This window comes from Mastomys coucha, unplaced genomic scaffold (assembly GCF_008632895.1).
Source record: "Mastomys coucha isolate ucsf_1 unplaced genomic scaffold, UCSF_Mcou_1 pScaffold15, whole genome shotgun sequence".
In the NCBI taxonomy this organism is placed as follows: Eukaryota; Metazoa; Chordata; class Mammalia; order Rodentia; family Muridae; genus Mastomys; species Mastomys coucha.
In genome coordinates, this window is record NW_022196897.1 from 63,762,895 (window position 1) to 63,780,298 (window position 17,404).

The 17,404-nt window shown below is 42.1% G+C and overlaps 1 protein-coding gene and 1 long non-coding RNA gene across 22 annotated transcripts in view; one reads left to right on the top strand and one right to left on the bottom strand.

Annotated features, from left to right (window-relative positions):
- Nucleotides 1-17,404, top strand: part of LOC116090354 — a 128,274-nt gene that overhangs the window by 54,980 nt on the left and 55,890 nt on the right. The gene's annotated exons all lie outside the window — the stretch shown is intronic.
- Nucleotides 1-17,404, bottom strand: part of Ttn (titin) — a 269,568-nt gene that overhangs the window by 49,337 nt on the left and 202,827 nt on the right. For all 21 annotated transcript variants that reach the window (XM_031370735.1, XM_031370732.1, XM_031370730.1 and 18 more), the window contains 27 exons: nucleotides 17,071-17,373; nucleotides 16,670-16,978; nucleotides 16,267-16,548; nucleotides 15,876-16,175; nucleotides 15,499-15,792; nucleotides 12,437-15,403; nucleotides 11,364-11,684; nucleotides 10,981-11,265; nucleotides 10,583-10,882; nucleotides 9,975-10,277; nucleotides 9,294-9,569; nucleotides 8,882-9,181; nucleotides 8,433-8,735; nucleotides 7,866-8,165; nucleotides 6,669-6,956; nucleotides 5,935-6,231; nucleotides 5,541-5,843; nucleotides 5,139-5,444; nucleotides 3,893-4,180; nucleotides 3,478-3,768; nucleotides 3,107-3,394; nucleotides 2,339-2,926; nucleotides 2,117-2,221; nucleotides 1,538-1,735; nucleotides 1,150-1,446; nucleotides 474-1,061; nucleotides 70-372 (listed from right to left, as the gene is read on the bottom strand). In XM_031370735.1, the coding sequence (XP_031226595.1) occupies nucleotides 70-372; nucleotides 474-1,061; nucleotides 1,150-1,446; nucleotides 1,538-1,735; nucleotides 2,117-2,221; nucleotides 2,339-2,926; nucleotides 3,107-3,394; nucleotides 3,478-3,768; nucleotides 3,893-4,180; nucleotides 5,139-5,444; nucleotides 5,541-5,843; nucleotides 5,935-6,231; nucleotides 6,669-6,956; nucleotides 7,866-8,165; nucleotides 8,433-8,735; nucleotides 8,882-9,181; nucleotides 9,294-9,569; nucleotides 9,975-10,277; nucleotides 10,583-10,882; nucleotides 10,981-11,265; nucleotides 11,364-11,684; nucleotides 12,437-15,403; nucleotides 15,499-15,792; nucleotides 15,876-16,175; nucleotides 16,267-16,548; nucleotides 16,670-16,978; nucleotides 17,071-17,373 (10,983 nt within the window). The remainder of the gene's footprint in view (nucleotides 1-69; nucleotides 373-473; nucleotides 1,062-1,149; nucleotides 1,447-1,537; nucleotides 1,736-2,116; nucleotides 2,222-2,338; nucleotides 2,927-3,106; nucleotides 3,395-3,477; nucleotides 3,769-3,892; nucleotides 4,181-5,138; nucleotides 5,445-5,540; nucleotides 5,844-5,934; nucleotides 6,232-6,668; nucleotides 6,957-7,865; nucleotides 8,166-8,432; nucleotides 8,736-8,881; nucleotides 9,182-9,293; nucleotides 9,570-9,974; nucleotides 10,278-10,582; nucleotides 10,883-10,980; nucleotides 11,266-11,363; nucleotides 11,685-12,436; nucleotides 15,404-15,498; nucleotides 15,793-15,875; nucleotides 16,176-16,266; nucleotides 16,549-16,669; nucleotides 16,979-17,070; nucleotides 17,374-17,404) is intronic.

Sequence of the window (17,404 nt, forward strand, 5' to 3'; positions counted from 1 at the left end):
CTTTAGGGTACTCTATATAAAGTAGGAAGGCTCAAATGAGCAGTGTTGGAGAAGATCACAGATACTAACATGCAACATCTTTCATCAAAACAGGATTCGAGGCGTCACTGGGTGGACCAACCCCTGCTCTGTTTTCTGCACTGACACGGAATTCATAGGTATTTCCTTCTTGTAGTCCAGTTACTTTGCACCTGAGATCAGAAACCGGTGTTTTGGTTGCTCTCACCCACCGCAGGCCTTTCTTTTCTCTCCTTTCTACGTGATATCCTGTGATCTCGCTGCCACCATCATCAGTTGGCCTCTTCCAGCTGACAGTGGCAGTGTTCTTGGTGACGTTTGAGATCTCTGGTTTTCCAGGAGGGCCAGGGGGACCTACAAAAGAAGCAGATTTGTGATACATTCCCCATCGACTGACCTGTGCTGTGAATGTTTCCATGGTAACCATGACCACATCTACCATACGCTCTACATACCAAATCTGTCCACCATTTTGACAGGCTCAGACTGAACGGGTTCTCCTTTGCCGTAATGGTTTACTGCTGACACACGGAAGAGGTATTCGTTTCCTTGGATGAGTTTGGATACCACATGCCTGCAAGTCTGAATATCTTCAGAAACCACAGTCCACAAAAGCCGACTGGTTTCTCTCTTCTCAAGAACGTAAGCTTTAATTGGTGAGCCCCCATCTTCTAAGGGAGGTGTCCAAGTCAGTGTTGCTTTTTCAGCAGAAACATTGCTGATTTCAATGGGACCTGGGGGACCAGGTACATCAAGGACTGATACCTTCACATGTTCCTCCTTTGTACCAAAAGGATTGGTAGCGGTGATGGTGTATTCTCCAGCATCCTTTCTTGTGGCATACTTAACTGTCAGCATAGATGATGTTGGGGTTGATGTTATTTGAGCTATATCTGATGGTCTGATATCTTTTCCTGCCTTGGACCAGCTTGACTTTGGAAGGGGTTTGCCAAGAATGCTAATGGCACTTAAAACGATGCTATCCCCTGCCTTGACTGTTAGCCCATCTTTAATGGTGGGATCAAGGACAATGGTTGGTGCCTCTGCAAAAGAAAAAAATTAATTCATCAGAAAATGAAGGAGGTTGAACTTTCTGCATTTTGATTTGGGAGAAATATAAGCTTTACATACCGTATTCATCCTTACAAATAATGGTTCCTGTGCTCTCTGATGGAGCACTGATAGCACCTGCTGTATTCTTTGCTCTGATTCTGAATTCATATTTTCCACCTTCAACAAGGTCAGTTACAGTAAAGGCACAGTCTGGGACATTAACATGGTTGGCTTTCATCCAAGACTTAGAGGGTAGATCCCGCTTCTCCACTATATAACCTGTTAATTTATGGCCACCATCATATTTGGGTTCTGTCCAGATGAGAGTCACTGAATTCCTTGTTACACTGATAACCTCAGGTTTTCCAGGAGGATCTAAAACAGAAGACAAAAATCCATCAAACAAACCACCAATGCTTGCTTCGTGTAGCACAATCCCCCGGGCATTGCTTTATTAATGACTTACCGATTGGATCAAGTGCCACAACTGGCTCTGATGGCAGGCTTGGCTTGCCCACTCCAGCTAGGTTGATAGCCATAACTCGGAATTCATATTCAAGACCTTCAGTTAATCCTGTCACTTTGAAGTCTTTCATCCTTATAGGAGTCTTGTTAGCTCTCTTCCACAGAAGGCTGTTTCTTTCCTTGAATTCAATATGATACCCTACAAATGACCATGAACATATCGATTCAGATAGAGATTATACAGACAAGTTTGAAAAATACATTTATATATATTATATATATAAATATTATATGCATACTTTTACCCAAGTTAGTTATTTACAGATATATTGAAAATATAACCTTTGCTTGTTATCTATATTTTTATTTTCTGAGTGTGGTGCCACTTTCTCTTTGCAATATATGTAAATATTACCATTTCTTTTGGAAAAACAGTAGATATTTGCTCTAAAATTACTTTCTTTATGAACTATTATATTGTTTTAAAAATAAAGTTAAATATTAATTGTGTATATGTATAAACAAAGTATTTCTAAGAAACGCTAAAATTAAACTCAGAGGATAAGAGTAAATTTAATACCTGTAATTGGTGAGCCACCAGTCTTTTTGGGGTCAGTCCATGTTAGAGATACTGAATCATGTCTGACATCCACAATATTGGGAGGTGGGGGAGCATCAGGCACATCTAGAGAAAGAGAATGTAAGATTTAGAAGGAATGGAAGCCATATTTTGCTTCATATATACATACATATATATATATGTATGTATATGTATGTATTTCTTTTACTTTAACACACTTACCAAATGGATGTTTGGCAACAATTGGCTCTGACTTTAGACCTTCTCCTACACCATACTTATTTTCAGCACTGACCCTGAAGGTGTATTCTATGCCCTCGTGAAGTCTGGTTACTCTAAAGGTGGTTTTCTGAACAGCTGAAGCACAGGTCACCCACTTGTTATTCACAGAATCTCTCTTCTCTAGTACATAGTTGGTGATTTCAGAACCTCCATCATCCTTTGGAGGACCCCACTTCAAGGTCATGGCTTCGGCCGTGACTTCATCAAATTTGATTGGTCCGGTGGGGATGCCAGGTTTGCCAACAACCTTTATAGAGAGAGTTCCTTCCTTGGTGCCAGCAACATTCTTGAGTGTGATTGTATATTTTCCAGCATCTGATTTTTGGCAATCATACACTACAAGGGTTGTATTAACTGCAGTTGATTCGACACTGACTCTTGTGTCCGTTGCGAGAGGATCTTCCCCTTTCTTCCAAGACACCGATGGTGCTGGTTTGCCTTTTATGGGGATCTTGAGACGGAAGTTGCTGTTTTCTTTAGCCAAGTAGCACAAGTCAGGTAGATCCTTTAGGTCAAGATCAGGAGCCACTATTTAAAAAAAAAAAGAGAGGAGAAAAGTTATTTGTATTGAAATGATTGAGATTAGGAAATCACCTCCGATCACTATAGTTTTAAAAGGTATATGTTCGGTAAGCCAGTGTGTTGGGGTTCTGGCAGACCCTTCTGATGACAAGCAGGAGAAAGTGAAGAGGCTTAGGGGATGCTTACCAACATCATCCTTGGCCACAACCATGATTTCACTTGGGGTTCCTTCTCCATTTTCATTCTCTGCGCTCACTCTGAAGGTGTACTCCTTCCCCTCCTTCAGATCTTTTGTGGAGTACTGTAGGCTCAATGATTTCATGACCCGTTGCCACTTATTTTCTTCTGTCAGGAAATCTACCACATAGCCAGTGATTCTGCTTCCACCATCACTGCGAGGCTTTTTCCAGCCAATGGTACAAGATGACTTAGTTACAGCCAGCGCTTTCAGGTCGACCACAGGTCCAGGGGTTTCTAATGGAGAAGAGACGAGTTTAAGCCATGGGCAACCAGGGTGGGCTGTAGTTTAATGTGATTGGTCCTAGTTTGTGGCTTACCAGAAGCTTTGACAGCATCACGTGTCTCCCCTGGATCCCCAATGCCGTACTCATTTTCGGCAAACACTCTGAAGAAGTAGGATTTCCCCTCCTCCAAATTAGAGACCCTGAAACTTGTTTTTGAGCACTCAGTTGTCACCGTTGACCAGGACTTCCTCTCTGCATCCCGTTTTTCAACTACATAGTTTATGATGGGGCTCCCGCCATCAATAATGGGAGGATCCCAGGTAATGTATGCAGAGTCCTTGGATATTTCCTTAACAGTCACATTGACAGGTGGTCCAGGAGTGTCTGAATAACAAATAGAGGTTAAATAAGAAATGAACACAAACACATTAAGGGATATACAAACTATGGTTTCAAACACACAACTATAGTTTCAAACACACATGATTCTTTTCATCAATAGACTTACCGAGCACTTTCACCACAATAGTGTACTCCTTTTTGCCACAGCTGTTCTCCAAGGTTAAGATGTACTTTCCTGCATCATATTTATTCACGTTTTCGCAGCGCAAGAAAGTGTCAAAGTCTGTTGACTTTATGTCCAGGCCAATCCTTTCTCTTAGATTGACGTTCGGTTTAGACCAAGTAATCTTTGGAGGTGGGCGTCCTTTTACTGGCACGTAGAGTCTCATTGTAACTCCAGCACGTAAGATAAGTGTTTTCCTTAGTTCAGCATCAAGTTCTCCCTCAGGTGGAACTATTTAATTTGGGGGTAAAGAAAGAAAGTTAAAATCATAAAAATGTAATTGTCCTTTGTACTTCTAAAGACTGCCCTCATCATTTCTAAGATGTATTTTCTTTGTAAAACTGACTTCTTGTTTTTTAAAAAATACCCTTAATAATTCAATACTCTCTTGATCTTTCATTTTTCTTTATTTTATTTTTATATATGTGTTTCTGTGTATGTTTGCATATGTGAATGCAAAATCCATGGAAGCCAGAGACGGGTATTGGAGTTCCTGGAAGTGAAGTCACAGGCACTTGTAAGTCACTTGAAGTGAGTACTGGGACCCAATGCTTTCTTAACCTCTGAGCTAGTTCTCTAGCCCCCAAGATATTTTCATTTTTCAGTGAACTTTGCATACAACCAAATATTCCTTAGAGGAGCTGTAGGCCTTTCACATGAACCTTGCATGTCTAAGACTCTATTGAAAGAACACTTCCTGTAGCCTTGACTTTTATTTTTTTTTCATTCACTGAAGACATCCTGCATAGATGTCACTCCATTTGCTATTTCACTGAAGGAAGAAAAGTCTGTAATAGATAAAATATACTGCTAGGGGAAAATTTTAAAGGTGGGAAAGAGTTATGGAGATGAAACAAGCAGAAGAAATAGGAGGAAGAGAGCTTATGAGAGCTTCCCAGTTGCATGCTTATTGAAGGGTTTGTTGAATGAGTAAATAACAAATGAAAGGAAAATAAATAGGTCATAACTTAAAAAACCCCTCTTTATTCTTAGAATAAAATTCCATATTCCTTTGAAACCCATCAATGCCCTTTGTTCCATTTGGCCTGCTAAAAACGTGAAGTGCCACCTACTCCTCCTAACCTGTACTCCTGGAACTTGTAGAGATGTGTGCATAGGAGTTGACTAGAATTCTTTCTTGGGATGTGATGAAGAGAACGTTTCATTTATATCTTTTGGTGGTACTTACTTAGGATGTCCTTCGGACAGTGTTTATCTGGCACATCGCTGGGGTCGCTGTACCCGATCTTATTAACGGCATACACTCGGAATTGATACTCAGTATTTTCCATCAGGCCAGTCACCTCGAAGCGGGTCTTCTGTAGCTTCTCTGGTAAATTGCACCTCACCCAGTGATCAGAATCAGCTCGCTTTACTTCCACAAGATAGCCGATGATAGGGCTGCCACCATCATAGGCCGGCTTGCCCCATGATAGACTCACAGAACTACGGGTCGTATCATAGACTTTGGGGAAAGCTGGCGGGCCAGGAGGATCTGAGGATAAAGGACAGCAAAGAGGATTAGGGAAAATGTCCTTTCTGGCTGACTAATGCTGAATACAGAGTACGGGACTCTCTCAAGCACACTTACACAGCGGGTCTTGAGCATACACGGCTTTAGATGCATCACTGGGTTTGCCGGGTCCAGCTTTGTTGATAGCGGTAACTCGGAATTCATACTCAGTGCCTTCCTGGAGACCTGTTGCTTTTAGTGTCCTTTCTATAACAGGTTTTCTGTTGACTTTAGTCCAGTTAACTGCCTGAGTTTCCCGCTTTTCAACCAAGTATCCAGTGATAGGTGAGCCACCATCATCCGATGGGGCTTTCCAGCTGACTGTCATGTGATCTTTAGTGATGTTGCTAATGACAGGAGGGTCACAGCGTCCAGGCGGGTCTGTAGAGATGGAATGAGAAATTGATGTCCTAAGTGAAAAGACAGTATTTAAAAAGTAGAGGGCCAACTTCTGGACAATGATTTTACTTACCATAGGGGTTTTTGGCAATGGCTGGCTCGGTGAGAATGGGATCGCCGACTCCGTATTTGTTTTCAGCACAGATACGGAACTGGTATTCATGGCCCTCTATAAGTTTCTCCACAGTGCAGCTGGTGATGGGCACAGTAGCAGAGACCTGAGCCCAGTTGGGTCTGCTTGTTTCACGCTTGTCAATGATGTAGTTGGTGATTTCTGAGCCTCCATCCTCGAGAGGAGGTTCCCAGGACAGCATTGCACGATCTGCATACATCTTGTTGATCTTCACAGATGCTGGAGGGCCTGGTTTGTCTGAAAGAATGGAGAAGAGTGGAGCACTTTATTAAAAGGGGGAATGAAAATAGAGAAGAGGGCTCGAGAGTAGAGATGTAGAGAGTAGGCTACATTCAATATTGTCAACTCCTATGTGACTTTAGAAGTCACCTCACTTCTCAGAGCTGGAATAAATGGTCACTAATACTCTTTAGAGATCAATAACACTATCCTGTAATAACTACTAATTTTATTCTTAGGAAATACTTTGTTTATTGTTGCTGTGCTTGAGACAGGGCATCACAGGCTGGCTTTGAACTCCCTGAGTATTGGAGGGTGACCTTGAACTCCTGATCCTCCTGCCTCCTCCCAAATACTGGGCTTACAGGAGTTCATTGCCATGTACAGCTTATAAACTTATTTACCGCTCTTCAAGCTAAGTGAAGCATGGAAGTGTAATCAAGTGCTTTAATTACCTAGGACTTTCAGCTTAATGGTGGCTGATTTGGAACCACTGGAATTTTCGGCAGTAATGGTATAGTCTCCGGAGTCTTTCCGGTTCACACTGAACAGCTCTAAGGTACACAAGTTCCGCTTCATTGCCATCTTTATGCCTTCAGCTTGTTTTATTGGTGTGCTGTCTTTCTTCCAAGAAACGGTTGGCATGGGTTTCCCAAAGACAGTAGCATCCAAGCAGACATTAGTCCCAGCTTTCACGGTAAGCAAAGACTTCATCTCCACACTGAGTTCTATCCTTGGAGGAACTGGAGAGAAAGAAGATTGAAGGTATTAATGCATGCAAAACTGTAGTGTGCAATTATTTCTGGCCATTGTGATAAATTCACATTTGTTTCATGAGTGAGATTTTTATCTTGTTATTAATTATAAACTTTTAATACTCGGGATTGAACCCAGGTCTTCATACCTGCTAGGCAAGTGCTGTATCACTGAGTTATACCTCTAGTTCTCCATATTTATTTTCATTTAATTATTGTTTGCATTTATGGGTACAAAAATGGATATTTTGGTATAAGTATGCACTGTGGAATGATTTAATCAAGCAAACTCATACAACAGTGATCTTACCTATTCTGTCAGTGTTTTTATAGGTGTGAGGAAAATACCTAAAATCTACTTTTTTAGTACCCTTGAGATTTATAATACATTATAAATTATGACACCATTCAGGGGAGTAGATCATCACAAATGATCCTTCCTGTCAGACTGAAACTTTGACATTCTCTTCTTCTTATCTCCCTTCTCTTCCCTCAGCCACTTATTTTTAAGCTACATATACATTGTGAAAGTTAAATATACTTAATATAAAAATTTGACAATACTGCAAATAGGGGTCCCAAGACTAGGCGTCAGCACTTATACCGTGTTGTTTCTTTGCCTTTCTTTCTGTGAATATGGATCATTAAAATCTTTCAGTCCTCAGTCTTGTAATTGCTTTCTTGTTTTGCTTATTAAGGTTTTTTTCCTAAGCATACTTTTTAGTGCTGTGTAAATTTAGTTTACAAAGTAAACACCTATCATTTATTCTTTGCCTTTCCCACAAGTATGGGTTTAGTGTTTGCTTGTCTGTTTGTTTTGTCGTTTGCTGGGAGTGGTTAGGAGTCATGACCATCATGAATGCTTTATATGTTAGATAATATGCAGTAGAATCTTACCATTTTCTGCAAGAATGGTCACCGGGTCGGAAGGCTCAGAAGGCTGGCTAATGTTCACGGCAGTCTTGGCAATCGCTCTGAATTGATACTGAGCATTCTCTTCTAGCCCAGTAGCTGTGTACTCCTCCTGCGGAATCTGGTGAGGTGTGGTATTGCACCGGACCCACTTATCACCAGGGAGTTTGCAAGCTTCTACAAAGTAACCAATAATCTTGCTGCCTCCATCATGCTTTGGACGGGCCCAGATGAGCGACGCGCTGTTCTTGGTGACGTCAACAACTTCAGGTTTCCCTGGCGGATCTAAAGCCAAAGTAAATATTCTCAATGTTGATCTTAACTAGGAGTTTAATCACCACACAGCATCACCCCTGTGATGTCCAACAGAATAACAATTATCTCATGCCAACCATCCACCCCATTATCTACTTTTGAGTTCTTGCTCTACATTTATAGGAAAGACAGACAAAGTACATTTTCATGAGGTAGGCCCTCTTCTAGGATGGAAGTGATAAGTTTCAGAAGCAAGATTTAAATATGCCTCTCTAATTCCAAACAACTGTTACTTACCAACTGGCATCCTTGCAGTCACATACTCGGTTGGTTTGCTAGGTGGGCTGGACCCAGCTTTGTTTAGGGCATAGATTCTGAATGAATATTCTAGACCTTCTACGAGGCCAGCACAAGGATACTCAGTTGACCGGACAATAGTGTCATTAGCTTTCACCCAGAGCAAACTATTTCTTTCTTTGCGTTCAATCAGGTAACCAGTGATGGGGCTTCCTCCATCACTGTCTGGTCTGTCCCATGCAACAAATATGCAGTCTTTATTGACTTTAGTGACCCGTGCATTCTTTGGTTCACTAGGAACATCTAGAGATGAAGACAGGGAAATGTCAGTTTCTGCCTCGAAGAATATATGTATGTATATACATATATACATATACATACACACATGTAAACATACATGTGCATATATATACATGTATAAATATTCATATATACAATAAAGCTCTTACCAAATGGGAACTTAGCAAGCATCTTTGGAGATGTGAGAGGCTCTGAAATGCCAAATCTGTTTTCAGCTCGGACCCGGAAGATATACTCCTGGCCTGGGATCAGCTTTCCAACCCTGCAGGAAGTCTTGGTGACTGAAGCAAGAGCTGTGACCCAATCGCCACGGCTTACATCACATTTCTCTACTATGTAATTGGTGATGTTACTGCCTCCATCCTCCAGAGGGATGTGCCAAGACAGGGAGCAAGCATCAGCATCTATTTCAGAAATGTCAAATGGAGGCTGAGGGGGCCCAGGAGCATCTGCATAAATCAAGAGGAAAGAAATTTAAGAACAGAGATTTGACAGTTAAAAAAAAAAGCAACTGTTCTGATCTCCATATTTCAATGGCCACTTGTCTCATGTGCAACCTACCCATGACTGTAATTTTGATTTTCTGAGTGTCTGACCCAGAGCTATTCTCTGCCGTGAGGCTGTAGTAACCACTGTCTTTTCTAGTGACGTCCTTTATGATCAGAACTGAGGAACTGTCTGCCTTGTGGATGGCCAGGTGGCTGGATGTAACAACTTCATCATCTCCTTTCTTCCATTTACAGATGGGGTTAGGCTTTCCATACACATGTGCCTCGACGCGGAGCTTCTTCCCAGCTTTGATAGTGATTTGCTCAGGCATGAGGATCTTTGGTGGCACTGAAAGCAAGGACAAAAGCCATTCCTTAGGTGGGGAATTTCTCTGTTTTTTTTTTTTTTTTTTTTTTTTTTTTACGATTTTGAGTTGTAGTCCACTAGGGGTTTCAACTTAAAGACTGAATTTATAATGGATATTTTCAAAAATTCTTAAATGCAACAGAAAGTATCAGATATAGCATATATGAGGTTAGGGACAGTTCTATAATCTGTGTGCATGGAAATTGTTAACTCATGGAGAAATGTCTGCCTAAACCAGCTTTTTTTATTACATGGTACAAAAGGAGCAATGACCATTTACAAAGATTGGATGTTTAGTTTAGACTCAGAAAAGCCAGATAGGAGGAACAGATAACCATGCAGGCTAAGCATCCACACACAGAAAATGGGAATATATGAAAAACTTACATAGCTGTTCTTTGGCTTCATAGACGCCTTCGGCTTCTCTTGGCATGCTGACTCCAACAGCATTTCTAGCCGCAACTCTAAATTTATATTTCTTTCCTTCCTTTAGGCCAGTGACAATAAGGCTGAGGTCTTTGACCACTGAGTACTCTGTCCAGCGATCTGCAGGTTGCTCTTCCTCTCTATAACTAATTATATAGCCATCGATTTTAGCACCTCCATCACGCAACGGAGGTAACCAGGCCAGTGTAGCACTGTTCTTTGTCATTTCAGTCACCTCAAGTTTTCTTGGAGGATCTGGCTCACCTAGAAGAGAAACAGAATTTAGAAAATTAGGCACCTCTATAATCCCCTTTGCTAATGCATAATGCGTACATAAGGGTTTTAGTATGACCTTTGTATCAAGTATATGGGATGTGTAGTTCAGCATGTTGAAAATGAAGTATAAGATGAAGAAACTAAGCCTTGTCTGAGAGAGATATTTACTGTGCTTTTGGGATTTCAGGTTTCATAAATCAAGTCCCTTCTGGTGGATTATAATCATATAGATTTCATGACCTTGTTAAACTAGAGGGCTGGTGTCAAAAGGGGGAAGAAAGGAGAATGCTTACTGAGAGGATCTGATGCAAGCACAGGTTTGGGGACGTCTGTTGGGACACCAGGGCCATATTCATTGACAGCAGTAACTCGGAAGAAGTATTCATTCCCAGGGACAAGGTTGGTTACATTGAAGCTTGTTTTCTTCACTTCAGGGGTAACTGTTGACCATGTTTTTCTTTCTGCCTCACGTTTCTCCACAATATAATGTGTCACTTGACTCCCACCATCATTTTCAGGAGGTGCCCAGGACACGTGGCACGATGTTTTAGTGACATCCGAAACTTTTAAATCAGACACAGGTCCAGGAGTATCTGTAAAGATCCACAGACTCAGAACACACACTCATAGCACTCTTATTAACTTACTTGCTTTTGGAGCAGAAAAAGAAATAAGCTTTGGGATAACGCACCTAGTACTTTGACATTCACAAAAACAGCCTTTTCTCCCACCGGGTTCACAAGGGTCAGGGAGTATTTTCCAGAGTCGTCACGGGTAGAGTTGGGGATGACAAGGAAGGCCATGGTGTCAACTAGATCGACTTGTCCTTTTCTGACCACATTATCAATACCCACTCTGCGCCATGTGACTTTGGGGGCAGGTCGTCCTCTCACTATTGCAAACAGTCGGATAGGGCAGCCTGCTCTCACTACGACTAGTTTTCTCATGCTGGCATCCAAGTCGATCTCTGGAGGCTCTGCAAATGACATAAAAGACATCAGCTGACTCTTCAGACACGAGGAAGCCCGTGAGAATGAATGCGGATGAGTATCTACCACTACAGAAGGGCCTCACCTAGAATTTCTTTAGGTTTGATGGCTTCCTTTAGTTCTGCAGGGCGCCCAATGCCAACTTGATTCTGAGCACACACCCTGAACTCGTACTCCTGGTTCTCATCTAAGCTGGTGACTGTGAATTCCATGCGAATAAGTTGAGCTGCAGCATTACACCTTTTCCAGCCCTCGTCGGGTGATGCGTCTGCTATTTTGGGTCTCATTTCTACAACATATCCAATTATCGGTGCACCACCATCATAGACTGGTTTTCCCCATGCAAGAGTTATGGAATTTTTGGTTGTATCGACTACTTTGAAATTGGTTGGTGGACCAGGTGGTTCTGAAAATAAAGTACATGAAAATAAATTAAGTACATGCACATGCAGGCCAGAGGTCAACCCCAAGTGTCTTTCTGTATTGCTCTCTATCTTATTTTTGATACAGGATCTCTCCCTGAAACTGTCTGTTGCTTCCCAATTGACTAGACTGGCTGGCCAGTGAACTCTAGGAATCTGCCCATCTCTGCCTCCCTCTCAGCCCTGAGGCTATAGATATCTACATGGCTTTGTACATGGGTGCTGGTGATCTGAACTTAGGCCTCAAGCTTATGCGATGGGCAATTTACCCACTAAGTCACCTACCCAACCTCATGATATTTTAATGTCTAATTTTATAGTTAGGTCATTCTAGTTTATCAACTCCCAAGACTTCTTTGTTTTTCTTTTTAAAAATTAGAATATGCCAGTGCATATTTTTTTAGTGATATGATAAAAGGACTATTTGGAGAAATATTAGCTAAAATGCAGTTTACAAAATACAGAACAAACTTTTGTCAGATACTTCTACACACAATTTTAAGAATTGGTTTAATGGTGTTGGAGAAATGACTCAGCAGTCAAGAGTACTAACTGCTCTTCCAGAGGTCCTGAGTTCAATTCCAAGCCACCACATGGTGGCTCACAACATCTGTAATGGGATCTGGTGCCCTCTTCTGGTGTGTCTGAAGACAGCTACAGTGTACTCAATTATACATAAATAAATCTCTTTTAAAAAATAATTGGATTAATATCAGAAAATGTAGGACCATCTTACCTATGGGATCTTTTGCCACCACTGGTCTTGACGGTAAGCTTGGTTCTCCAATGCCAACTTCATTTTCTGCCTTGACACGGAACTGGTACTCGTGCCCTGGGAGAAGATTCTGTACTTTCAAGCGCCTCTCAGGGATGGCACTCTTGTTAACAGGGACCCAGCGTACTGCATGCTTTTCTTTTTTCTCTAAGTAGTATCCTGTGATAGACTTCCCACCATCATATTCGGGGGCGTTCCAAACCACAGTCATCTCTTCTTTGCTTACTTTAGTGACTTCTGGAGGATCGGGGCGACCAGGTCTGTCATACTTGGTTTTTGCAATGACTGGTTTACTTTCTGTTGGAGGCCCTGTGCCTATTTTGTTTTCTGCACGAACTCTGAAAATATATTCATTTCCTTCTATGAGACGAGTCACTGTAGCACTGGGTGTCAAGACATTAGCAGAATAGGTAGACCATACCATTCTCTTGCTCTCACATTTTTCTAGAATATAATTTTGGATTTCACAGCCGCCATCATCTTCTGGTGGATCCCAGCGGATAGTACACCTATCACTGGACACATCAGTGATTTTCAGGTTTCTTACAGGACCAGGCTTATCCAAGACATTGACAGTCGCATAGGCCACAAAACTGCCAGCTGGGTTAGTTGCTGTGACTACGTATTTGCCACCATCGCTTCGCTTTGCTTTGGTAAGAGAGAATTTCGATGACTCAGCACTGGTATCAATCTTGACCCTTGGTGATCTTGTTAAATCTGTAGCGTCTTTGTCTTTGGTCCAGGCAACCTCTGGGAATGGTTTGCCTCTCACCCCTGCCTCGAGTCTAATGGTGTCCCCTGCCTTGACAGTTAGCACCCCACTTAATTTTAGATCTAGTACTGGCTTCTGTAAATCTTCCTTCACAACAACTTCCTCTGTCCTTACCCAGTCACTTTCTCCACCTTCATTCTTAGTTTGCACTCTGAACTCATAAATCTGGTTTTCAACACACTTGTCAACCATGTAGTGGGTTTCCTTAATGCTTCCTTTGTGCACTCTCTCCCAGTCTGCAGAGCCCTTCAGTCTCCTCTCCACATGGTATGATAGATTTGGGCTACCACCGTCATAATCAGGCCGTCGCCACTTCAGATAGACAAATGTCTTTCCTTTATCTGCAATATGAAGGTTTTCAGGCTCACCTGGCCTGTCAATAGGGTTGATGGCCAAAATTGGAGTCTTTGTTTCAATGGTTGGCCCAACACCTACTTTATTCTCTGCACAAACACGGAAATAGTATTCATTATTGGCTAACAGGTTGGCCTTGACCAGTCTCTTGGTGACATCTGAGGCAACGATTGACCAGCCTTTCTGATTTGGTTTACGATATTCCACGATGAAATTTGTGATTTCTGAGCCACCGTTATCTAGTGGGTTTTCCCAAGAAATTGTGCAGTTTTCCTTGGTTACATTGGTAACCTTCAGATTCTGGCAAGGCCCAGGTCTGTCAAGGACATTAACAATGGCTGACCCTTGGGCATGTCCACTGCTGTTCTTAGCAGAGATGATATACTTGCCATGGTCAGCTCTGACAGCTTCCTTAATTTGTAACTCAACACGAGGCAGATCACGAATTAGGTCAACCCGCTTGTCTTTGACCAGTACTTTTCCCTCCTTAGACCAAGTGATGTCTGGCTCAGGTCTGCCTTTGACTCGAGCAAGAATTCGGATTGTTTGGCCCACCCGTACAGTAATGACATCACGGCATGTAACGTCAAGTTCTACTTCTGGGGGATGAAGGATGTCTTTTGCAATCACAGATTCTGCGAGCTCTCTTGGCTCTCCCTCACCCACAATATTAGCCGCTCTGATGCGAAATCTGTACTCATTTCCTTCAATCAGTCCAGGTACCCGGAAGGCACACTGCCTGATGAGTTCATCCTTATTAATCCTATCCCACTGTGCTGTGCCAGGTTTCTGATATTCTACTACATATCCAAGAATGGGGCTGCCACCATCACTGAGGGGCTTTGTCCACACCAAGTCAGCAGACTCTTTGCTCTTGTCTTTCAGCTTAGGATTTATAGGTGGCCCTGGTGGTTTGATGGGCCTGCAAGCTTTGATCGGGTCAGAACTTGGGGAAGGATTGCTTAAACCAGCAAGATTTTCAGCAAAAACTCTAAACTCATATGTATTTCCCTCATAGAGTCCAGTCACCCTGAACTTCAGGTCAGCAATAGGAGTTTTGTTGACCCTCACCCATTTGCCAGTTATTTCTCGGCGCTCTACATAATAGCCAGTTATTGGACTGCCACCATCAGATTTGGGCAGGGTCCAAGACACCGTTGCAGCATTCTCAGTGATGTCGGTTACCACTGGTTTACCAGGAGGAGATGGAGGACTGAACTTGTGCTTAGCAACAGTAGGTATGGAGTCAAGGGGAGGACCGACACCCATCTTGTTCTCTGCTTTGACTCTGAAAACGTATTCACAGCCTTTTTGGAGATGTGGGACCTTTAGCTTCAGCTTACTGCTTCCTGCAGAGACGACGCCCCATGTACCTTTCCTTGTATCTTGTTTCTCAACAATGTAATTTATCACTGGGCTCCCTCCATCATCCTTAGGTGGTTGCCATGAGATAGTCATGTATTCAGGGGTGACATCCAGGATATTAATAGGACCTGTTGGTGGACCAGGTACATCAAGAACAGTAAGATGGACAGCTACTGTTTTGGTGCCCGCTGCATTGGAAACTGTGAGTTGATATTCCCCAGTATCCTTCCTTAAACAATTCTTAATGGTCAGCACTGATGAGAAGCTGTCGGTCTCAACTGTATAGTGGTCATCTGTTTTAATCTCAGTCCCATCAGTTGCCCATTTTGCGGTCGGAACAGGTACACCTCTTATGATGGCAGGGAATCTAACTGTGGTACCAGCCTTCACCACGAGCCCTTCAATTAACTTCACATCTAATTCAACAGATGGAGGCACTGGGAAAAAAACGAAAAAGACAAGGCCATTAGATTTGAACTTTCACGGTATGAATAATTTAAAGAAGATATAAAAGTGCCAATCTGAAAGTCACCTAGTTTCTCTTGACATTCTATTGGGATAGTTGTATCAGGGAGACCAAGACCTACGATATTTTCAGCTTTTACACGGAACCTATAGGTCTTTCCTTGTTGTAAGCCTGTAACAACACAGTCTAAGTTTTTCACAGTCTTGAACTTGATCCAGTCCTTGGCACCTTCTTCTTGATATTCCACTAAGTATCCTGTGATTGGAGAACCACCATCACGATCTGGCTTATTCCAAACAAGAGAGACTTCAGTCTTGTCGACATCTACATGGTGCAGGTCCTTGGGTGGCCCTGGGGGATCTTTGAAAGAAAAGTTATGATGAATAAGCAATAATCCAAAATCTAGCCAAATAATAATTCTATATTCATAGAGAACAACTCACGGAGGGGATCCAGAGCCTTGATGGGCTTAGGTGTTTCAACAAAAGGACCACGTCCGTATTGGTTCTCAGCAGCTACTCGGAAGAGGTACTGATTGCCTTCATTCAGATGTTTAGCCATATGGCTCTTCTTCTTCGATGTGGTTGAAAGAGGGGACCACTGGGCAGTGGCAACATCTTTCCTTTCAACCACATAATTGGTTACAACAGAACCACCATCATCCAGTGGTTCCTTCCAAGTAAGGTAACAGGAATCTTTCCTAATTTCACTGACTTCCAGATCTCTAGGTGGCCCAGGTTTATCTGAAAAGTGTTAAATAATAAACATGTTAAAGTGACAAGAAAAAAATATGTATTTGATTTTTTTTAGTAGCACAAATATTAAAACGCATACCTAAGACCAATACTTTTACTGAGACTGTCTTTGTACCCGCTGGATTCTCCACAGTTAGGGAATAAATTCCACCATCTTCGTGAGCAGCATTACGGATTTCAAGCTTGCTTCCAACTGGAGTAACATCAATTTGTGCTTTTGTTGGAGCCTCTCTGTCTTCTTTTTTCCAGGTTACTTTAGGGAATGGCACTCCTTTGATGATGGCACTAAGTCTTAGGGTGTCACCAACTTTAATGTGCTGTTCTCTTGCCATGTTAGCATCAAGTATAAGTTCAGGAGGTTCTAAAATGAAGAAAATGTCTTCAGGTTGGATTCTTTAATGCATACTTTAATTATAATACTGCATATACGATGGACACCTATTTTTTCATAACTGCAGATCTCAACATCTCACTTCACTTACCAAGTCGGTCCTTTACTAGAACTGGCTCAGGAACGTGGGCAGGGTCTGATTCACCAGCCTCGTTGACTGCCAGCACTCGGAACTTATAGCTCTGACCATCCCTGAGACCAGTGACTTTATATTTAGTTTCAGGACATGATTCAGGAGTGTGATTGGCTCGTCTCCACTCTTCATCTCCGACTTTCTGGTACTCCACGATATATCCCAGGATCTTGCTCCCACCATCATGACGTGGTGGCTGCCAAGTTAGATCGACTGAATTACATGTTGTATCTATTGCCTCAGGATTAATAGGTGGACTTGGTTTAGCTACATAGTAAAAGAAAAAAAATTAAAGAAATTAAAATACAGCAGAGAAAATTAGATTGTATGAAAACTGCATGAATGTTTTAATACTGTACCAATTGGGTCTCTAGCAAAGACTGGTTTGGATGGTGGACTTGGATCTCCAATACCAATTTCATTTTCTGCAGAAACACGGAATTCATACTGGCATCCTTCTAGAAGATCAGGAACCCTATACTTAGTATATGGATGGATAGGTTCTTTGGTAACTCTAACCCATCGTTTAGACATAGTTTCCCTCTTTTCCAGGATGTAGTTTGTAATGGGTTTTCCTCCATCATTTGGCTTGTTCCAGGTTACTAATGCAGAGTCTTTGGTGACCTCCGTGACAACTGGCTGCTCAGGTGCATCAGGAACTCCTGTAACCGAGGTTAGCCAAATGTGTTAAAA